The sequence below is a fragment of the Trichomycterus rosablanca genome, chromosome 11, assembly GCF_030014385.1.
Source record: "Trichomycterus rosablanca isolate fTriRos1 chromosome 11, fTriRos1.hap1, whole genome shotgun sequence".
NCBI classification, from domain to species: domain Eukaryota; kingdom Metazoa; phylum Chordata; class Actinopteri; order Siluriformes; family Trichomycteridae; genus Trichomycterus; species Trichomycterus rosablanca.
Genome location: NC_085998.1, coordinates 36,517,041 through 36,538,060, shown reverse-complemented (window position 1 = coordinate 36,538,060; position 21,020 = coordinate 36,517,041). Strand labels below are relative to the sequence as shown.

General features: G+C 39.3%; 2 protein-coding genes across 4 annotated transcripts; both read left to right on the top strand.

Annotated features, from left to right (window-relative positions):
- The first annotated feature begins 2,258 nt into the window (after window positions 1-2,258).
- Window positions 2,259-7,335, top strand: si:dkey-5i3.5 (uncharacterized protein LOC565091 homolog). Of its 2 annotated transcripts, none has more exons than XM_063004836.1 (3): window positions 2,259-2,398; window positions 4,919-5,400; window positions 5,780-7,335. In XM_063004836.1, the coding sequence occupies exons 1-3, from the start codon at window positions 2,274-2,276 to the stop codon at window positions 6,139-6,141; spliced, it is 969 nt and encodes a 322-aa protein (XP_062860906.1). In that variant the 5' UTR covers window positions 2,259-2,273; the 3' UTR covers window positions 6,142-7,335. The 2 variants fall into 2 exon arrangements, with proteins under 2 accessions (XP_062860906.1, XP_062860907.1); XM_063004837.1 differs by having other exon boundaries at window positions 2,306-2,576.
- A 734-nt stretch (window positions 7,336-8,069) lies between these two features.
- Window positions 8,070-20,729, top strand: rbm28 (RNA binding motif protein 28). Of its 2 annotated transcripts, XM_063004283.1 has the most exons (20): window positions 8,070-8,390; window positions 10,335-10,493; window positions 10,584-10,693; window positions 11,008-11,083; window positions 11,434-11,526; window positions 11,618-11,689; window positions 11,771-11,846; window positions 12,770-12,984; window positions 13,100-13,160; window positions 13,413-13,522; window positions 13,839-13,912; window positions 14,405-14,540; window positions 14,636-14,700; window positions 15,138-15,296; window positions 16,385-16,534; window positions 16,991-17,098; window positions 17,265-17,387; window positions 17,969-18,210; window positions 18,309-18,420; window positions 19,307-20,729. In XM_063004283.1, the coding sequence occupies exons 1-20, from the start codon at window positions 8,273-8,275 to the stop codon at window positions 19,445-19,447; spliced, it is 2,400 nt and encodes a 799-aa protein (XP_062860353.1). In that variant the 5' UTR covers window positions 8,070-8,272; the 3' UTR covers window positions 19,448-20,729. The 2 variants fall into 2 exon arrangements, with proteins under 2 accessions (XP_062860353.1, XP_062860354.1); XM_063004284.1 differs by lacking the exon at window positions 17,265-17,387.
- Window positions 20,730-21,020: the final 291 nt, after the last annotated feature.

Here is a 21,020-nt window from a genome sequence, read left to right as displayed (position 1 = left end):
TATGGTTTAATATATCCGTGTTCCTGGTTTTTACAGGAAGGCAGCTAATGAGCCAGAACAAATTGGAGTTTGGACCTTGACAATGGTGAGCTGGTTAAACAAATGACATCAGTGTCCTCCTCTGTCTGATTCCCTATCAGGTCACAGGCTGTTCTTGTAATCATGCTAATCATCTGCATGAGTTGTTCTGAAAGTAGACCTGCTTAACCGGGGATTGTGTAAACAGACTGGCTGCCAAGACAAATACTCTACAGTGACATCGCTGATGAGTGATTGTATAGGAATGCTAGTTTAAAAAAATTATGATGAAATAATATTATAAGAAATACAGCCTACAGGACTCATCAAATGGTGTGTCATCTAGTCAGGCAAGGCAGATGTATATATATACTGTATATGTATATATATATATATATATATATATATATATATATACTGTATATATATAAATACATAACATATCAGCTGCTCCTATATTTAATTTGGCAGAGATTTCATGCCAGTTGCATTTGCTGACAAAATCCTCCTATTTAACCTGGCTTGGGACCGGCTCTATGAGTCACTGATAGGTAAACATAATGCCATGCACCTTCTGTATTTGTAGGACAAGCCTGAGATTCAAACCCATGTAACTCGGGCTTCTGTTTGGCACCTACCAATACTGCACAAGCAAGGCCTTCTTGCCATATCATGTATAAATGTGTCATCCTGGAAGAATCAGTCAGGAAGGGGTTTTTGAGTGTGTTTTAGTGAAAAAAGGATATCTAAATCAACGTTTGTTCTTGTTTCTCAAGCTGTTAGATGCTACCATCTTCAGTTCAAAAATATAAAGCTGTACATGTGTGCATAAGGTTTAATTAATTTAGTTTGGCATGTTCTCTATTAATCTGCATGATTTTCTTGCAGTTACTTCACCAGGTAGTTTCCTGTCACATTCTCCTGATTGTCTTTAAGTGTTAGATTAATGGGTAAGTATGTAAAGCCCTGAGATGGAATGGTACCACGTCCAGGATGTAGTTCCCCTTGTGTCTCTAGTTTTGTTACCATTAGACTCATCATGGGACAGGGATTAATCAATCTGCTCCTACACCCTACACTATTGTTTTCTAAATTATTATTAAAAATAGGTGCTTGCATGGCCTATCTATTCTCCTGACCTTACATGACAAAGCTGGAACTGCCAAAAACAGCTAATATTTGTCTAAATGCCCCCCAGATTTTCCCAGAGCAAAATGTACTATGAACAGCAGTGATCATTGTCTCTTCACTTTACACTACAGTGTAACAATACAGTGGTGGTTATTATGTCCCTCTGTGTGTGTTTGTGTTTATGAGTGATGTTGTGTGTTGTAAGTGTTTGTGGCAGATTTTGATGCCTTGATGACCGATGTTCTCCCATTTAAAGCACTGTGGTTCAATGTCCATTAATGAGTTCCATCCAGCGCCAAACGCGTTCCTGGTTTTGGTTTCATCAAGCCCCACCATGGAAAAACCCCTCTCTGCATCTGCATTTGAGTGTGGCAGAACTAATACCAGTTTGGCAATCGTAGACAGCCTCGGAAATCTGCCATTTTTGCAGTTATTAAGTTGCTCATGTCAATGGGCGTGTGCTGAATATTTCTTGTATATATATACAATGTCAAACATGACTGGGTCTTGGGGCATAGGGATGTCCATCAACTGGTAGTCCAGGAACTCCTCACCCAGCAACAAGAAATTCTATTTTCTGATTGGCTGAGAAATTCCATTTTTCTGATTGGCCGATAGGTTGCTAATTCAAGACAGCTGTATAAGCGCAGAGTAGTGCCTTATTGCCTTTGACTCGTGTGTAGGATATTAGTTAATCATTTCTCAGCGTGACAAATACCATGTGTGGCGTGTGAGCTTGAGAGCCCTGGCTAAGCTATGCACTTGATGTTCACGGTTTTAAATGTATTTAAATATATTGGACTACATTTCTAAAGAAATAATTTAATATTTAATACAGAAATTAAAGTAGTTCGTTAGTCAGTCCAGTACTACACAGCTAAACCCCTCTGACTTGCCCTAAGTAGCCAGTTAGCCAAGTAGCTAAATAGCACCAAAAATGTAGTTTTGTATAATATTTATATAAATTATATTATATATAAAGCAATATAACAATACAGCTATTAATATTGTTATATGTTTATAGTTTCAAGGTCAGAACATTTCCTGTTTTGGAGCTTAGCTGCCCTGGTGATTTTGTGTCTCTGGGTGTGGTTAGTGACACACTTGGCCTGTAAGAAGGCTTCATGGCTGCTAGGCTGGTACTGCGAGCGGACTCTTTATGTCCGAAATTCTTCCTGTTTTCAGCTTATCAAGCTCGGAATAATGCATTCACCCACCGAGTGCGTACTACTACCTCCAATAACAACAGGTAGATAAACACAGGAGGCGACATGTTTGTTTACAATAGCGATTTTCTACACGGTTTCTCGGCTGACGGTCTGTAAGATTCAGTGTTGAGATTATGTAACAGCACTAACAGACAGACAGTGTAACGCTTTGGACTTGAGGCTCTGTGTTTCTAGTGACTGCAGAAGATCATGTTTATGGTGGGTTTCTTTTACTAAATACTTGTATGTACTTGTATGTCGAGGTTGACTTACAATACTTAAAAAAAAAAGTACTGCATTTGATATTATTATTTTTATTATATGTGCCTAACTATTATCTCTACATCACCTTTTACTCAAATATATTTGAATACCTAAAGCATGTGTGTGAAGTGGCATGCTCTGTCATTGGGGTCAATTGTACACAGCATTAAGGTTAGTTTAATATTAAACTTTTGTTCAATCTCAGTCCTACAAATAACACCCAGTACTTACTCAGTTTATGAGTTCACAGGCAAATGAAAATGGTCAAAACAAACACAATAAAAAGAACAGTCTGTGATTTGTTAATTCTCTTGAATCCTTTACTGATAGAGATAGAAAAACAATTCCAGTGTTTTACTGATGAACTTAATAATATTCTGGACATCTCAGATGGTCTGAAAGACAATAGAAACGTGGTCAGGTGAGATCCACTGTCCTCTTAGGTGCTGACAGTTCACATAACAAGCTGAATGACCCACAAAGTTGAAACAGTTTATCTGGACATAAGTTTGTTGTAGAGATATGTTTCGTCACTCAATCCAAGTGACTTCTTCAGACTGATTCAACTTTGTGGATTTGTGTACCTGGATTATTGAGCATGCATCAAGAGAAGCTGAATGACCCTAAAATCCTGTTCAATGGTTGTGCTAAAAGTACAGTGGATCAATACAGTAGTTGTGATAACTGTATTATGAGGAGCACTGCCAACGCACTTTCACCTAGAAACCCTGAGCTAAAAAAAACCTGGTACCATAAAGTACTAAAAATGCTACTTCACATTTTAATACTCATGGGAATAAGGTCATCTATTCTAGGTCGGCAGTACAGATCCGTTAGTGCTTCATCAATCATTAGGTCTTGTGCATTGGAGCCATATTTTAACTTCTCACACTGTATCTCTTAGTTGGCGGAAATAATCCTGCATTGCACATTAAAAACTAAGCAGGGAATTATCAAATCTGTCACTTTGCTACTTTTGACTTTGATTGGCTGCTGTGATAATGCTGGAAAGCTGAACTCTAAATTGCTGGTGTGTGTGGGGCTGAAATACACCTTGGACAGTGTGCCAGCCCATCTTGGGGCTCCACACACTTAAGTATTCGTATACTCACATGAGGGTGCAATTGAATAAGGCGATTCTGCCTTCTGCATCTTTGTGGGTGTTGGGAGGAAAGTGGACTTGTAAATGGAGGGTTGCTGGTTCAAGCCTCACATTTGCCAGGTTGCCATTGTTGTGCCCTTGAGGAAGGCCCTTAACCTTTAATTGCTTGGATTGTATGTGGTCACAGTTTAAAGTTGCTTTGGATAAAACATTCAGAATGTAGATTTTACCTGGAGTAGGTAGAAAAAAAACTGTTTACATGTTATTTTTAAGATATAAAATTGTACATTTCAAATAACCATCAACATTTGGGGTACACATTTGAAAGCAGATGAGTAGATGATGTGATGTCAAGTCAACTTTATTTATATAGTGCTTTTTACAATAGACATTGTCTCAAAGCAAGAACAGGAAGAAATCTTGAGAGGAACCAGACTCAGCAGGGCCCATCCTTCTTGGGTGGTCTGGAGGATACTTTAAATAAATAGGATTTACACAAATCATACAAACACAGAATTAAATGAACTAAAAGTTATAACTGGCAAAAAATAAATAAATAATAATAATAGAGTTATTATTCGGTCTAATCTTTAATAAAGTCTGTAGTGAGTTCTTGTCATTCTTGGTGCAATTACTCCAGACCCGTCACATCTGGCAGGAGCAGCATCGTTGGCACTGCAGTCTCGACTTTAATCCTTAACCTCGGCGGGTAAACAGGTTTCCATCAGAATGCCCTCGGGGTAAAACAATAGAGAATGTAGTTAATAATGTACAATGCTAGTTAAGTAAAACAGTTTTACAGAGAGTTTTAGACTCCGGCAGCCCTAATTATTACAGCATAACTAAAAGGGAGAGCGAGCAGGTAACAAGGTCATAAAGGCTTTCACAGGACATCAGCGCCCACCTCTCCTACCCAAACCGGAGTGATCGGACAGGAGAGGCAGAACGACAGCAACCCAACATCCCTGATCACCACAAGTTTCTATGACCAAGAACCCCCCAGCTCTGTGCCTTTGTCTATACTAATCAACAGCCTGAGAAAATAAATATGTTTTCAGTCTAGACTTAAACATTGAGACTGTGTCCGAATCCCGAACAGAGGCAGGAAGATTATTATGATGTGAACAGTGACCTTCTGGTATACTTTACTACGCTAAATAACCTGTTTATTTAGACATGTTCTTTGTCTCTGCAGGTCCCCTGATGTCATGTCTTCCAAGAGTACGTTTTTGTTGGGCGTCACGACGCACAAGCTCAGAGAAGGCATTACATTCCACGAGAATGAGCATACGGTGAAGACAGTGGTCAGCGGCCACGCCAAACCTTTGCTCCTGCTGTTACCATGGCTTGGCTCGAGACCTCGGGCTCATAACAAGTACTGTGAGATTTATCTAAGAGCAGGCTTTGATATACTGGTGGTGGAGAGCAAAGTGACAGAGTTCCTGTGGCCTCGCTGGGGCCTGGAGCATGGTGCCCAAGTGCTGCAACTTTTGGAAAGTGAGCGCTTCTCACAGCGTCCTCTGCTGGTCCATGCCTTCTCCATCGGTGGATACACGTTCGCCCAGGTGCTCATTAACATGTCCAAGGACGCCCAGCGTTACCAGGGCTTAAAAAACAGGTTCAGAGGGCAGATCTACGACAGTCTGGTCATAGGCTCGCTGGAGCGTATGGCAGTTGGTGAGTAAAGAGACGGAAATGTATTATTATGAGGTTGCTTATCAGTATCGGCACCAAATAATTAATTACAGGACTTTTGTCAAAATAATCCTGTTACACTGGAGAATGAGATTCAGTTTAGAAGGGATTTGGGAATCAGTATACCAGCATGAATCATCTAATGAACTAAACCACACAAGTTTATAGAGGTATAATTTATAAGAGCCCTGTGCCACTAGTTATGTTTAGTTAAGTCTGGTTGGTAGTGTGATGTGAAGCTGCATTTCTATTCATTCATTAATGCTTAGAGATTTATTCATTTTTATTTGCCTACATTTTTATCGATAGCATTTGATTAGATTTCGTTAATTTGTCGTATGTGCTTGTGCTTTTTCTAAAGGTGTGAGTAAGACCTTGTTTCCTCGTTTCGAGAGTCTGGTGAAGCGTGGCAGCCTGCTCTATTTCCACATTTTTAAACGTCAAACAGTGGACTACTTCAATAGAGGTATCGATATGTTCTGGGACACACCTCTGACCGCTTCAGCACTGTTTTTCTTTTGTGAGAACGATGCCCTGTGTGACCCGGAGGTCATGGAGCAAATGATCAATCATTGGAGAAAGCGAGGCATTACTGTGACCAGCAGGAAATGGAAGGAGTCAATCCACGCCGGGCATCTGCGTGCCCATCGTCAGGAGTACCTGTCTCTTCTGGAGAACTTTCTCTTCTCTCTTAATATGGTGCCCTTGAAGGCCAAAATGTAACTTGATATTGTGGCTTATATTCAAATGTAAAATGATTTTATGTAACTCTGTACAGTCGGGCCATGACATTTGATTTCACCAGCTCACAACACCCCCGTCCTGCCATTAACAGGATGTTTTTTAATCAAAACAACCCTCCAGTTTTCATGCTGTTTTTTGGATTGTCATATTAAAAAAAGATATGGGCAAAAAAATTTATAACACTTGAAGGTGGTTTATTTAATGCACTGTTTAATACTTGTATGATTTATGGTTCAAAATGAAAATAAACCCAGCTTGATTTATTAAGCTAGGGAGTTTAAGACATACACTTTTTATGACCATCCTAACACATTTATAGTTAACATTATTGGTTTTGGCATTGGCAATGACAAGGTGGGTACAAGTGAACCTAATTTTTAATTAATCGGCTTGGTTGGACTTTTTTGTTTCAAACATTAATCCTTTCCTGGCAGTGTTTAGCACATTTAATGTGTGCAATAAATAATAAACAGGACTGGAGGCATGTTACCTAATTAAAAAGAACATTTGATTTAAATAACAGGAACTGGACTATTTACAAGAAGTTCCAGACTGCTGCAAGTCTCACTGGTATGAGCCGCTATGCAGCCAGAACCTGAAACCCCTTCGGATTGCCCACACTTGGACAAAGCCAATCATGTCTGTGTAAGCACCTTGTCGGGCAAAACCAGTGCAGAGATTCAAACTGGAGGACTAGAGATCTCGGCATCGGTGAGCTTTTGTGATAGATTGTTGCCCCACAATTTGAATCATTGTAAAATTGTGGAATCAAGAGCAAATCAAATGTACAGCAGTGCAAACTCAATAGACAAACCTTGGCATCAGAAACACCCAGCTATTTAAAACATGAAACTATTGTAACATGCCATCTCTTATCCTACACCAGTTCATCAAAATCTGCCCAACTAAAGCTGTGCAGTTGTTAATGGGTAGTACGTTATTAATGAAATGAATATTGTTTTAATAGTTTAGGGAAGTTTCTTACTGTTACAGTAGTACCTAACGTTCATTAAGGTATTAAGAAGAGTTTGATGTGGAAGAACTTGACCTATTTGCTAAAAATGCTGATTTAAACCCGGTCTAACAGGTTTGGGATGAGTTGGAAAGTTGCATATCATTATTGTCCAGTATTGCTGTCTAATCTTACAAATAAACTTGGATCAATTGAACCGACACTGTGCAGTTATTCAAATTCTTTTTATTTAATAATTTTATATATGTTTATATTTAGAAATATGTATTTATTTATTAGGATTTCAATGTCATGTTTTACACACTTTGGTTACATTCATGACAGGACAGGTAGTTACTGTTTTACTGAGGCGGCACGGTGGCTGAGTGGGTAGCACTGTTGCCTCACAGCAAGAAGGTCCTGGGTTCGATCCCCACATGGGACGGTCCGGGTCCTTTCTGTGTGGAGTTTCTGTGTGTTCTCCCCGTGTCTGCGTGGGTTTCCTCCGGGAGCTCCGGTTTCCTCCCACAGTCCAATGACGTGCAAGTGAGGTGAACTGGAGACACTAAATTGTTCATGACTGTGTTCATTATAAAATTGTGAACTGATGAACTTTGTGTAATGAGTAGCTACAGTTCCTGTCATGAATGTAACCAAAGTGTAAAACATGAAAATCCTAAGAAAGAAACAAACAAACAAACCAGAAACTCCAGTTCAGTGGGTGGCGCTGTAGACGTAGCCGTAAAGTATCATCCGCACATACCCGAAACATGTGGTTTCGTCCTACCTGTTTTCCGACAACCTTGCCTCCTGCTTTGTGATTGGCTAAACTATTTAGTAAGGTCTGCACTGATTTGCTGGAACTGTAGAAGACTGAAATCTTGGCCAATTATGATCATGGAGGTGTGAGGTGTGGGAATACGGGTGGTAAAAACCATCAGGAGGAAAACATGTGCTGTGTTGGTTCCAGTCATGTCTGCTAACGGATAATAAGTCTGTTTATATATCTGTTATATTTATATTATTGTGTTTTTATAAATCGTGCTGGTTCTAAGTTTTATTAGACAGTAGCTGATAACTTACACGTCTTGTCTCAGAACATTCGGTGTGTTTTTCTGCGGTTTTAATGAGTGTTAGATATAAACAGTGCAGGTAAAAATGTCAGCAGTGACTTTATTTGTGCGGAATTTACCGACTTCTGCATCTAATCAACAACTGGAGGAAATATTTTCTGAAATCGGACCCGTAAAACGCTGCTTTGTGGTGAAAGATAAAGGTAAGATCAGCATAGTTACAAGTCCCTTATTATTAACCAGCTATTCCATATACACACACTTATAAAGAAACTATTTTAATTATACATATTCTATGACTAGATTAATCAATCATTCACTTATTTCTTGACACAAAAGGATTCTCTAAGTTTTTGTGATTTTTTTAATGAGAAATGCCTGGGTCATTATTTGTACCCATTCAGCTGGTGGTGTATAATATTATTAAACTTTGTTGCATGGCCTCATAAATCTTTATTAACTAATTCTTTGTTTGCTAGTGGCTTTTCTATGTTTAAAAACTCTTAAGTCTGCTTATTTAGCTGCTGATGTACAGTTACCAATATTTAATTTATTAATTTATTCTTTAAAACCCTCCTGTTATGTTCGTTTCTCGTCAATTTGACCCAGGGCATGTTTAATTATCCAAAAGTGTCAGAAACCAAAAAATCCCAATAATCATTGTTTATATCTTATTATTAACTCCTTCTGCTTGGCTTAATAAGTGAAATCAATGAAGTTTCATTCCAAAAAATACTTTTAACTATATCTTTTTTAGATTTTGACACATTAAGACGGGTCAATTTGACCCTTAAACATAACAGGAGGGTTAAAGAAGTTACTTTAGCAATTTCTAAGCGACTGCAGCTCCCAGTCATATACTGTATCTATATCTACAAGTCTCTTTATCAAGGTCAGGAAGAAAAATCCAATCTGTCACCTGAGATTAAATTGATCCACCAAAAAGAACCATCAAAAAAGGTTTGTTTTGGATTAGAAGCTGCTCAGACACTGGTCTCACTGTCCACAGTCAAGCAAGCGTTACACCACTGCTGTGCAAGAAATAAGCCCCTGCTTCAGAACAGTGTCCTGATGATTGACTAAAGTCTGTTGCTGATCAAAGCCTAGTGAAGTTGAGTTTTGTGTTCAAATAAAACAGAAATTGTGTTATTTTAATTATTCCACAATGGAAAGAAGTGTCTTTAAAGGACAAAACACAGATCAAACCCCCCAAAAACCCCACTGTACTTATTGTCAAGCACTGTGAGGTAGGATATCCACTAGTGCTGTTTTATTATAGTGCTACATTATGTTCAAATGACAATAAAATACAAAAAAAGCCTGTATTTACTGATGGTCTGAAACACTCATACGCCTTTGTTATAATGCTTCCATATTCACAGCATAAAATCTCAGAAGATTTTAAAAATCTCCGGAAATTTTCTGCTGCCACACACTGAACTGTATTGACTATGTTACTTGCATTTTTTGCACACCTCCTGGAACTGAACAAGTAATTTCTGCACCTTACTTGTATTTTTGCACCTTATTTACTTTTTAGGCACCTTATCGGCATTGCCAATTTTACGCTGCTAATGTACAACATGTCACTACCTCATGAACTATTGTACCATCTATTCACCATCATGTACTAACACTTGTCTTTAGTCCTGTCTTCTAATTACTTGTTTATATTAGGGATAATTAGGAATATCTTTTGTAGTTATTTATTATAGGATTTTTTTTATTTATTGTTGTATTTGCACTGTTTTGTCTTGCACTTTTTGTACCGTGTTACACCGTGATCCTAGAGGAACGCTGTTTCGTTTCAATATGTACTTGTATGTAGCTGAAATGACAATAAAACCTCTCTGACTCTGACTCTGACTCTGAGATTAATTGGAAAATAAATCTGATTTAATACAATCCAGCTTGGTACATTCCTATTACAGTCAGTAAATTAAAAGGTGCACAGTGCTCCTACAAATGAAATGTATTGAACACATATATGAACACATTTTTGTTCCAACATCAAGCGTACATGCATGTCCGTGTTCTAAATACTAGAGTGACCGTGTTCTAATACAGTCAGTGACCAGTCCGTTATTCAGTATTTATCAGAGAGAATAATAATTTAAATTTTTAATTCTAACTTGTCTTCTGTTCAGGATCAGAAAAATGCCGTGGAATAGGATATGTCACATACTCGATGGCAGAGGACGCACAGCGAGCCATTCAAGACATAAAGCATTACGATGGAAAAAAAATATCTGTCATTCAGGCCAAGAAGAAAATCAATGATAGAAAGAAAGGAAAAGCTGAAAAAGGTAAGAGTTTTTTTTTGATACATGTGTTGTTTTTATGTAAGTTTTTACATTTCCAGGAGACTAACTTTTAACTTTAACTTCATAACACAGCTGAGAAAGAAGCTGAGAAACCACCAGATTCAAAGCCTCAACAGAAATCACAAGGCATGAGGAAGAAAAAGTTGAAAGCCAAGCTCATTGTTAGAAATCTCAGTTTTAAAGTAAGTATCTCTAAGCAGTGTGGATGAAAACATGTCTTAAAACTCATTGCATCTCTGCCTTTATTGCTAATATGAAATATTTCTATTAAGTTAAAAAAATCTTATCCTCAACAAAATAATATTAATGTAATTTTTACTTCCACTTTATCGGGTCAGGGTTGTGGTTGGTAAACATTTTCCATCTTTATAGACTTCATTAGTGTTTTCAAGCCGCTCGTGTTTTTATGTGTGTTATGTGATATTTGATTTGTAAGTGTGTGTGTGTGTGTGTGTGTGTGTGTGTGTGTGTGTGTGTGTGTGTGTGTGTGTTCCAGTGCTCAGAAGAGGAGCTGAAGCAAATCTTCTCAAAATACGGGACTGTTCTGGAAGCTAACATCCCTTTAAAACCAGGTAATGTTTGACAAATAAGGTATAGATGCATAAACAATAAAATAGACATGTAAACCCCAGCAGCTTTTAGTTTTTTTGTCTTAAAGAATATCCAAAATGATATTTTAGGTCTCTTCGTTGTTCCCTATGAGTGCCAATCCATCACAGGGCTTTGCACCCACCCCACTAGGGCATAGCCAATCATGTCTGTGTAGATGACTCAGTCAGTTAGTTACTGATTGGTAAAAGCAAAATGTATCTGGTAATCTTGTTTTAGCGTTCAGTCGTGCTTGATTGAGTGTTTTATTCGTGCACTGTTCCCATCATCGCTGTCCGGCTGAAATAATTTTATATCTTTTTTGTATGTGTAGACGGAAAGAAACGAGGCTTCGCATTTGTCCAGTTTAAAAACATGCTTGAGGCAGGAAAAGCACTCGCCGCCACCAACCTAAAAGAAATTAAAGGTGAGACCTTTCTTAAACCTGACACCTGCTTTTATTATACTTATACTGGTCATCACACGCTAAACATCTCAGTCTGTTTTTTCTCCCACAGACAGAAAGGTAGCTGTAGACTGGGCTGTCTCAAAGGATAAGTTCTTGGCCAACCAGTCAGGATTGGCTGCAGGTAAATATGAATGTTTGTGTTTGTCTCATGTTGCTTACTGAGCTGTGTGTCCATTTGAAACTGAGCATGAATCGTTCGCAGGAAGTAAAAAAGATGAAAGAACGAATGCAACTGAGGCCGATGAGGAGACGGATGAAGAAGAGTCTCCAGAGGAACAGTAAGATTTAAATATACTCTTATTCTGAGTCACGTACCTAAGATGTTCACTCTGGGTACCTTTTTTTAACGTATCGCTGCTCGGTGTGCTTTTTATAGGCAGATATTGCTAGAAAGCAGCTCACATGATGCTGTGTTTTGTACTGCAAACAGTTGTGTTGGCTGGCTATCAACTTAAACTTAAGACAAAATGTAATTATGTTATAAATTACATTATATTTACTATTATATTTACTGGCTTTTTGGTGCATTCTTGGTTCTTTTACACCTCTCCTTATAATCTGCATTCTGATTAGTCAGCTTATGAAAAGTTCCTGCTTGTGCATTTTTTTTTTATGTTGTCCATATAATTAGCAACAAACTTCGGCAGACTTTGAAGTTCCTTTACTTTCTTGTGGATGCCTCTGTTGACTGGTCAATGGTGCCTGCACAGAGACATGGTATAATGGAGATCAGAGCATGACTCTACGTACGCAATAATGATCCCAGTGTGAACTCATCTTGTGCAGGTGAAAAGAAAAGGGGTGTACATTTGCACACCTATCGGGAGGGTGTGTGTGTGTGTGTGTGTTAGGGACAGCCCTCATTGGTCAGGGTAGCCGCCTGCAGCAGTGGAGGACATATAACTGGGTAATTGGACACAACTAGATTGGGAGAGCAAGAAAAAATGCATACATTTGGGAGTAATTTTTGATCTTGTGTAAATAAAATGGTAAAACTCCCAGTTAACCCAGTTCTATTACCCAGTGTGTTAGGGCGGGCTGAATACTCTGTATACTGGGCTTAAATTATAAACTTGACTCTGTTTACTAGTTTCTTCTTTAACTTTTCTGTATTTGCACCGGATTTTAAAATGCTTAATAGACGGTTTGTGCATTTTAAATAGTGCTATAATAGTGTGATAAACTGTCTGAACCACCACAGTGAATCTGGCACCAACTCACAGTCGGAGGAGGAGGAGGACGACGACGATGATGATGGTGACGATGGCGACGATGAAGAAGATAAGGAATCTCAAGAAGCAGACAGTGATAGCAGCTTGTCTGCATCAGACGAGGATGACGACGATGAGGATGACGACGATGAGGATGACGACGATGGCGATGTTAGTGACGAGGACACGGATAAGAAGAATAAAGGTACCATTTATTCCTTAATAAATATTCTACTGCTAACAAAATGTGCGACACTTGAGCGCTTGTAAGATATTTGATATTTTGGCTGCTGATTTTTTTCTTTTTTCTCTTTCAACAGCTAAAAAGAAACAAAACTTACTTCCTTCAGATGTGAATGAGGGAAAAACTTTATTTATCAGGTTGGTAGTCAGCATGTCAGAAAGTGGCGAGAATTATTTTGTACCTTACAGATTAATGTGATTTTGATCAGCAGTACACACACACACCTCACAAAAAAGAGAAAGCTGCGTGTCCTTCATTTTTCAGGCTTGTGAATTACAGCCTATTTGATATTGCTGCCATATACTATGTTAAGAGCCTTGATCATGGGGCCCAACAGGTACAAAGCACATGAATGTGACGCCCAATTTTTCTCTCTGTTTCTGTGTTAGAAACCTGTCTTTTGATTCAGAAGAGGAAGGATTAGAGGAAGTTCTCCTGCAGTTTGGTGAACTTAGATATGTGCGTGTTGTGGTTCATCCTGAGACGGGCCTCCCCAAAGGTTGGTGTTCCAACAACATTGTGTTTTTAAAATGAATTAAAACAATCAGTCAGATTTAAGGGATTTTAACCATTTGATGGCTTTCTGGACTGCTATGGAAGCAAGCTTTTGAAAGGAAATCCTCTGTGATAGGGAAAAATGAGATCTACCTCACAGTATGAACTTAACATCTGGTTATCTTGTCTGGATATCAGGGATATCATCTCCTGGAATACGGAAACATAATCAGGAATACGTTTGTATTATAGGTTGCTCTTGGTCTTGTGAAACATCTGCATTATTAGACTAATCCTGCCTTATTCTTTTATGTTTTCAGGTTGTGCTTTTGCTCAGTTTAAATCAAAAGAAGCAGCGGAGAAATGTCTAGCAGCAGCACAGGATGAATCGGAAGTAAGTCTAAAATATATATACAGTGGACTTAAGGGGAGGGGGGGGGGGGGGGGGGGGGGGGGGGGGGGGAGCACTGGAATGCAAAATGTGTCTGTCGGAAACAACAAGGTTTTTTTTCCAGGGGGTGCGAAAATATATAGTGGACAGCACTAAGGTCACACTATACGTGTTGCTAATCAGTGTATAAAAGTGTTTATATAAAATATGTGCTTTTAGCTTTGTTGTGATTTTAATCTGGCATTATTACCCGATAAATGGTCCTTTGACTGAATGGTCACACATTTCCACAGGTACAGTCCAGATTGTTCTGGAAAGCCTTTTTAAAGAGGCTTTTATAATTGTAGTGACCAACTCTTTATTAACACTCATGATTTTGGAATGGTTTGTCCACCTACATGGGGCCATACAGTATATTGTATTTCTATTTGTGCTATTTATTTAAATATATATCATGTGTGTGTGTGTGTGTGTGTGTGTGTGTGTGTGCTGCAGACCGGAGGTGTGAGGGTGGATGGAAGGAAGCTGAATATCATGTTGGCAGTAAGCAAAGAAGATGCAGTCAAACTCAAGACCAAGGAAGTAAAAACCCATAAAGGTTCCAGGAACCTTTACCTTGCCAGAGAAGGATGTAAGTTAAGTGTGATATATGTATGTGTATATGTGTACATACATTATAGATTAAGTTTTCTCTTCATATTTCTTTTCTTTTTTCTCTATATTTAGTGATTCGAGCTGGAACCAAGGCAGCAGAAGGAGTCTCCGACTCTGATATGGCCAAGAGGACAAGGGTAGGCTGATTTTTACCCAGCTTAGACATGAATTCCCCCTGCTATACTGATATCCAGGTCAAATTATATTAACCCCACCAATCTGAGATGGTGAGGACCAGCATGTGCTTACTCCTTGACACCTACAGCCAGCAGCATTTCAGAAGCAGTGTCGTGTCCTTTCGAAGTGTCATTGGCAAAATCAACATGCTTAATGGAGGGTGCTTGTCGAATTCTAGTCACAAGAGCTCATAGAAGCTTGGGATTGGTTTGTGCTCTCACCAAGAGATCAGAGCCAATAATCTCTCAACTTTAGGCCACAATCAGAGCATGAACTGGATTTCACAGATAATTTTTTACTGTTGTTGATACAGTAAAAAGTCGATAGTAGATGATGTACGTGTTGTAATGTTAGTGCTTCCTTAATTGTTAATTGTTGCTGTTTTGTTTGTTTTCAGTTTGAAGAACTAAAGAGGGCAAAGCTGAAGAACGTCAACGTGTTTGTGTCTCGAACGCGACTGTGCATTCATAACCTGCCGAAGAGCGTAGATCGCTCCCGTCTTTCTAAACTGTGCCTGACTGCTGCGGGGGGAGACAAGCGGGTCCGCATCAAGGAGGTAACAAGTTCCGACACTTCTGCTCCGAACACTCGTCACAGTATTAACACTGACATGTTCATCAGTAGAGATCCCACACATCCCAACTACAGACTGTTCTCCCTCTTGCCCTCTGGGAGACGCTACAGGAGTCTCTGCTCTCAGACAACCAGGCTTAGGAACCAAGCACCTAAACCGCGCTACTCACCACTGCTTACCCTGAACACTCAATACATTCCAGAGACTTCATTGGGATTACACCACTATCCTCTCCCCTGATCCGCACATTATTATGTCTTGCACTATTATAGACTAAATTTTAATTTATTATTTATCTGTATCTAATTCCATTCATTATTTGCTATTTGCACATCATATTGCACATTAATTGAATTGAATCTGTAAAAATACACAGTTGAAGTGATTAATGTTGTCAAATTATGATATATATATAAAATAAAAGGTAGCACTGTTACCTCTAGGCAAAAAGGTCCTGTGACCTTTCTGTGTGGAGTTTGCATGTTCTCCCCGTGTCTGCGTGGGGTTACTCCGGGAGCTGCGGTTTCTTCCCACAGTCCAAAGACGTGCAAGTGAGGTGAATTGGAGACACTGAATTGTCCATGACTGTGTTTGACATTAAACTTGTGAACTGATGAATCTTGTGTAAGCAGTAACTACCGTTCCTGTCATGAATGTAAAAAAATTATTGTATGTTTTTTGTAGATTTTGACTAGTATTACCAAATGTTTTGATTTTGCTTTTAGGCTGTATTTTACATCTGTGGTGAGAAATCTTGTACTTGAAGCTCTACTGCTGGAAACGGCAGTAAATACACTTTGCAAACCTCATCTAGTTTCAAAAGCAGTTACGGTTCTCTCCTGGTTGTTGGGTTTTATGTTCCTTGTTAAATGTAAAAGTTCCTCTTTACTTATGGCAGCACAACGTTAGTGTTTTTAGGATCACCACTAGATGGCACTATAGGATCGTGACGGTATTGTTTTATCTGCTCAGCACCATTGTCTGCAAGGTTTATTATTATTTTGATAAGATGAAATTATCATTCACTACCATTCAGTATAAAAACTTAATGCTGTCTTTCTGTCCCTCAGTGTCACGTGATGTATGACAGGAAGCCTGTACGCGGTGAGCCCATGGGTCATTCACTCGGGTACGGCTTTGTGGAGTTTCAGGATCACGAGCATGCCCTTCAAGCCCTGCGTCGCCTAAACAACAATCCGACCATCTTTGGTGCCATCAAGGTCAGTTGTCTGTCGGCTCTCTGTGTTGAGTTTGCTTGTTCTCCCCTTGTCTGTGTGGGTTTCCTCAGGGAGCTCCGGTTTCCTCCGACAGTCCAAAAACATGCAGTCAGGTTAATTGAAAATACTGAATTGTCCATGATTGTGTTTGACATTAAAATTTATTAACTGATGAATCTTGTGTATTGAAAAACTATTGTTCTGTCATGAATGTAACCAAAGTGTAAAACATGATGTTAAAATTCTAATAAACAAACAAACAAACAAACAAACAAGATTTAGGAATGGAAGGACAGTTGATATTCCTTTATTGACATTCCATGCTCTCACACACTACCACAGTGTGACTGACATAACAGCATTATTAATTACAGTTCTCACGAAAGCCGAGATGCCGGTGCATGTACAGTGTGAGTATTCGTCGTACGTTATTTTGTTCCCCCTGGTGTTTCTGTTCAGAGACCCATCGTGGAGTTCTCACTGGAGGATGGGAGGAAGTTAAAGTTGAAGGCAATGAGACTGGAGAAGAGCAAAGTGAAAACTGTTGCTAAATCTGGAGGTGAAAAGGTGAGAATTATGATTTCAATCATTTTAGTCCATCGAGGTCTGTTAACTGGTATGAACTAAAACCACTAATTAAGTTAGGTTCTCTATCTTAAACAGAATCTTCCTGGTTAAGTTTAACAAGAACACGATTTAGCAGTTCTTGGGCTGAGGGTTATTTTTTCCAAAGGTCCTGGGTTCGATTCTCAGGTGGAGCAGTCCGGGTCCTTTCTGTGTGGAGTTTGCATGTTCTCCCTGTGTCTGTGTGGGTTTCCTCCGGGAGCTCCGGTTTCCTCCCACAGTACAAAGACGTGTAAGTGAGGTGAATTAGAGATACAAAACTGACCATGACTGTGTTTGAGATTAAACTTGTGAACTGATGAATCTTCTGTAACTAGTAATGACCTGTTTTGTCATGAATGTAACTAAATTGTGTAAAAAATTATGTCAAATTTCTAATAAATTAATCACTAAACTTTTTTTTTTTACAGAATACCATCATTAAAATCAAAGTTTAGTGATTAAAAAACTATGTGCATGTTAAAATGTGCAGTTTGAGCTTAGAGAATAGGGACAGTGGTAGCCTAGTGGGTAGAGCTTTGGGTTATCAACCGAAAGATTGGCGGTTCAAATCCAGGCTCTGCTATGCAGCCACTGTTGGGTCCTTGAGCAAGGCCCTTAACCCTGTCTGCTCCAGGGGCGCCGTACGATGGCTGACCCTGCGCTCTGACCCCAGCTTCCAAACAAGCTGAGATATGCAAAGAAAGAATTTCATTGTACTGTACACCTGTATATGTATATATGACAAATAAAGGATCTCTGGAGCGTTTGCATTTTAAACCTGCAAACGAACTTGAACTGTTCTAACAACTTACTATAATGACTGGTCCACAGAAACAAGTGAATAAGAACAGCAATCAGAAGGAAGGAAACTCAGAGTCTCAGCAGAAATCTCCTAAAAAGAATAAAGCTGCAGTTCAGCAGCCCAACAGATCTGGCAACAGCAGTGAACAAACGCCAAGCGGCCATTACTCAGGCTTCAGGACCACACCAGAAGTGGAGCATGTGGAGCTGCAGGATGGCAAAAAACGCCAAAAGGTTCTTCCCATGCCCTCACACAAAGGTCCTAAAATCAGGTATGAATCACTTACTGTGCTTGTTTACATTAATAAGGGGAATCACCAGGTTTTAATTAAATTCAGCTGACTTGTGTCTTTCTGTTGGTCTACAACAGGCAACGGGATAAAGGAAAGCAGTTGGTCCCGGCCAAGAAAATAAAGACGGTACCCAGCAGGAAGGAGAAAAAAATCGTCTCTATGGAGAAGCCAAACCAAAATAAGAAACAGGTAAACATAATTCTATGCTATGAATTCAGAAGAATCACATCTCACGTGTGTATCTGGGTAATCTCTCTATATAAATGTAAGCTTAAGTTCTCATGTGGATGGCACGGTGGCTCGATGGGTAGCACGGTCACCTCACAGCAAGAAGGTCCTGGGTTCAATTCCCAGGTGGAGCGGTCTGGGTCATTTCTTTGTGGAGTTTGCATGTTCTCCCCATGTCTGCGTGGGTTTCCTCCAGAAGTTCCGTTTCCTCCCACAGTCCAAAGACATGCAAGTGAGGTGAACTGTAAATACATGTACATTTTAGGCATTTAGCAGACGCCTTTATCCAAAGCGACTTACATACAGTCTGAGCAATTGAGGGTAAAGGGCCTTGCTCAAGGGCCCAACAGTGGTGGGGCTTGAACCAGCGATCTCTTGATTACTACTCCAGTGCCTTGACCACTAGGCTACGACTTGCCAATACAAAATTGTCCATTGACATTAAAAGACTTGAACTGATAAATCTTATCTAAGGGCAGTTGTAGCCTAAGATACTGGGCTAGTAATCAGGAGGTCACTGGTTCAAGCCTCACCACTGCCAGGCTGCTGCTGTTGGGCCCTTAAGCAAGGCCCTTAACCCTCATTTGCTCAGACTATGTACTGTCACAGTACTGTAAGTCGCTTTGGATAAAAGCTTCTGCAAAATGCCAAAAATGTAAATGTAACAAGTAAAGTGTAAAACATGACGTTAAAATCCTAATAAATAAATAATAAATAAGTTCTCATGTCTAGTGAGGGGTGAAGGATTCATACAGGCCATGTGTGACTCTCTGAACGTAGTACTGCTCTATTTTCTCTTTCTGTTTTAGCCATCAAACAAAGAATGTTTACCTGTGTGTGATTTCAGGGTGCCAAACCAGTCAAGAGAAAGTTCCAGAGTAAAGAGGACGATCACTTTGAGCGCCTGGTTGAGCAGTACAAGAAGAAACTTACCGGCGGTTCGAACTCTAATAACATGGTCATCAAAAAGACTAAATGGTTCAGTTGATTGTGTATATAATGTTCTGAGTGAGGGCACATCAGAGATGGACTGAATTTTAATTGTTTTTTTTTCTGTCACAAGAACATTTCTGTGAATGTTTGGGTGTTTGAAGATTGAAGAGTCTGTTTTTTTTTTCTAATGGAAACTTCCCTTTTCTTTCTGTTATATTACCAGAGAGACCAGAATACACCTGCCTAATCAAAGTGGCAAATAAATATTTAAGTAAAAAATTATTGTTCATATTGCTTTTTTAAAAGTTTTTCCTCGGCGCTCGGGTGGCACAGCGGTAACAACACTAGTCCACCACTGCTGAGATCTCAAGTTGGAATGAGTTTGACATGATTGGCTGTGGCTGAGGGAGGGAAATTATGCTGCAATTACGACTTCTACTGGCTGGTCGATGGTGCCTGCACAGAGAATGGAGATCACTGAGTCTTCAGTCAGCACTACAGGAGAGATACAACTGGGGAATTGGATATGACTAGATTAGGAAAAAAAAGGAAAATATGCATAAATAGGATTTTAAAAAGTCCCACCCACCCATTGCATTATATGGTAAATATTAATACAGCAATGGGTTTAGAAATCAGAATTGGAGCATGGTAAGTCAATAAGTTACTAGCTAAATGCTTCAATAGACCAAATATTGTGGTCACTTCATACTGTCTGGTTATAAAAATGTGTCAAGAGGCAAATCCCAGTGAAATAAAAAGGCAGAACGCTTATCGCCTTGTTCTAGTCCTTATACTTTTATTTTTTAGTCCTAGCATGTAACTATATTCTGTCGCACTAAAATTTGGGAGGAAAAACAGTGGCTTAATGGTTTTAAATGTTCTGTTCCATGTTCATGTAATATTTTCATAAGATTAGTAACAATTAGTAGATAATAGTTTATTTCACATAAACTTAAAACATGTTACTGAGGTCCCAATTGTAACATCCTATATTCCAAAGTTTCATGTTGCAACATTCTAAATCCAGAAATGGGGCGGCACGGTGGCTCAGTGGGTGGCACTGTCGCCTCACAGCAAGAAGGTCCTGGGTTTGATCCCCAGGTACAGCAGTCCGGGTCCTTTCTGTGTGGAGTTTGCATGTTCTCCCCATGTCTGCGGGAGCTCCAGTTTTCAGTCCAAAGACGTGCAAGAGAGGTGAATTGGAGATGCAAAATTGTCCATGACTGTGTTTGACATTAAACTTGAACTGATGAATGTTGTGTAACCAGTAATTAAACAAAGTGTGTAAAACAAAGTGTGTAAAACATGATGTTGAAATCCTAATAAATAAATAAAACATGTTTAGGTCCCCTATTCTACCATCCATTTACAATTTCAGTGCTACAAAGGGTTACAGGCTTTGCTTAGAGGCCTAACAGTAGTGTTGGGGCTCAAAACAGCGACCTTATGATTACTAGTCCAGTACCTTAAGTGCTGAGCCACCGCTACCTCTTCCTCTTAAAAGTCTTCAGTTGTGGTCATTTCCTTTACAAGTGGTGCAAGCAGTAGCAGTTACGTCTTCACAGTGTATTATGAGTGATTAGTTTATTTCTGTGTGTACTTTTCTTTTTCATGAAATATATTTA

Bases quoted from the DNA above. Each gene is read 5' to 3' on its own strand.
- rbm28 (XM_063004283.1), top strand. From the start codon at position 8,273: ATGTCAGCAGTGACTTTATTTGTGCGGAATTTACCGACTTCTGCATCT. The intron at 11,690-11,770 runs GTAAATATGAAT...AATCGTTCGCAG, and splicing joins CCAGTCAGGATTGGCTGCAG to GAAGTAAAAAAGATGAAAGA. The intron at 18,211-18,308 runs GTATGAATCACT...GGTCTACAACAG, and splicing joins CACAAAGGTCCTAAAATCAG to GCAACGGGATAAAGGAAAGC.
- si:dkey-5i3.5 (XM_063004836.1), top strand. From the start codon at position 2,274: ATGGCTGCTAGGCTGGTACTGCGAGCGGACTCTTTATGTCCGAAATTC. The intron at 2,399-4,918 runs GTAGATAAACAC...TTGTCTCTGCAG, and splicing joins ACTACCTCCAATAACAACAG to GTCCCCTGATGTCATGTCTT. The intron at 5,401-5,779 runs GTGAGTAAAGAG...CTTTTTCTAAAG, and splicing joins GCTGGAGCGTATGGCAGTTG to GTGTGAGTAAGACCTTGTTT.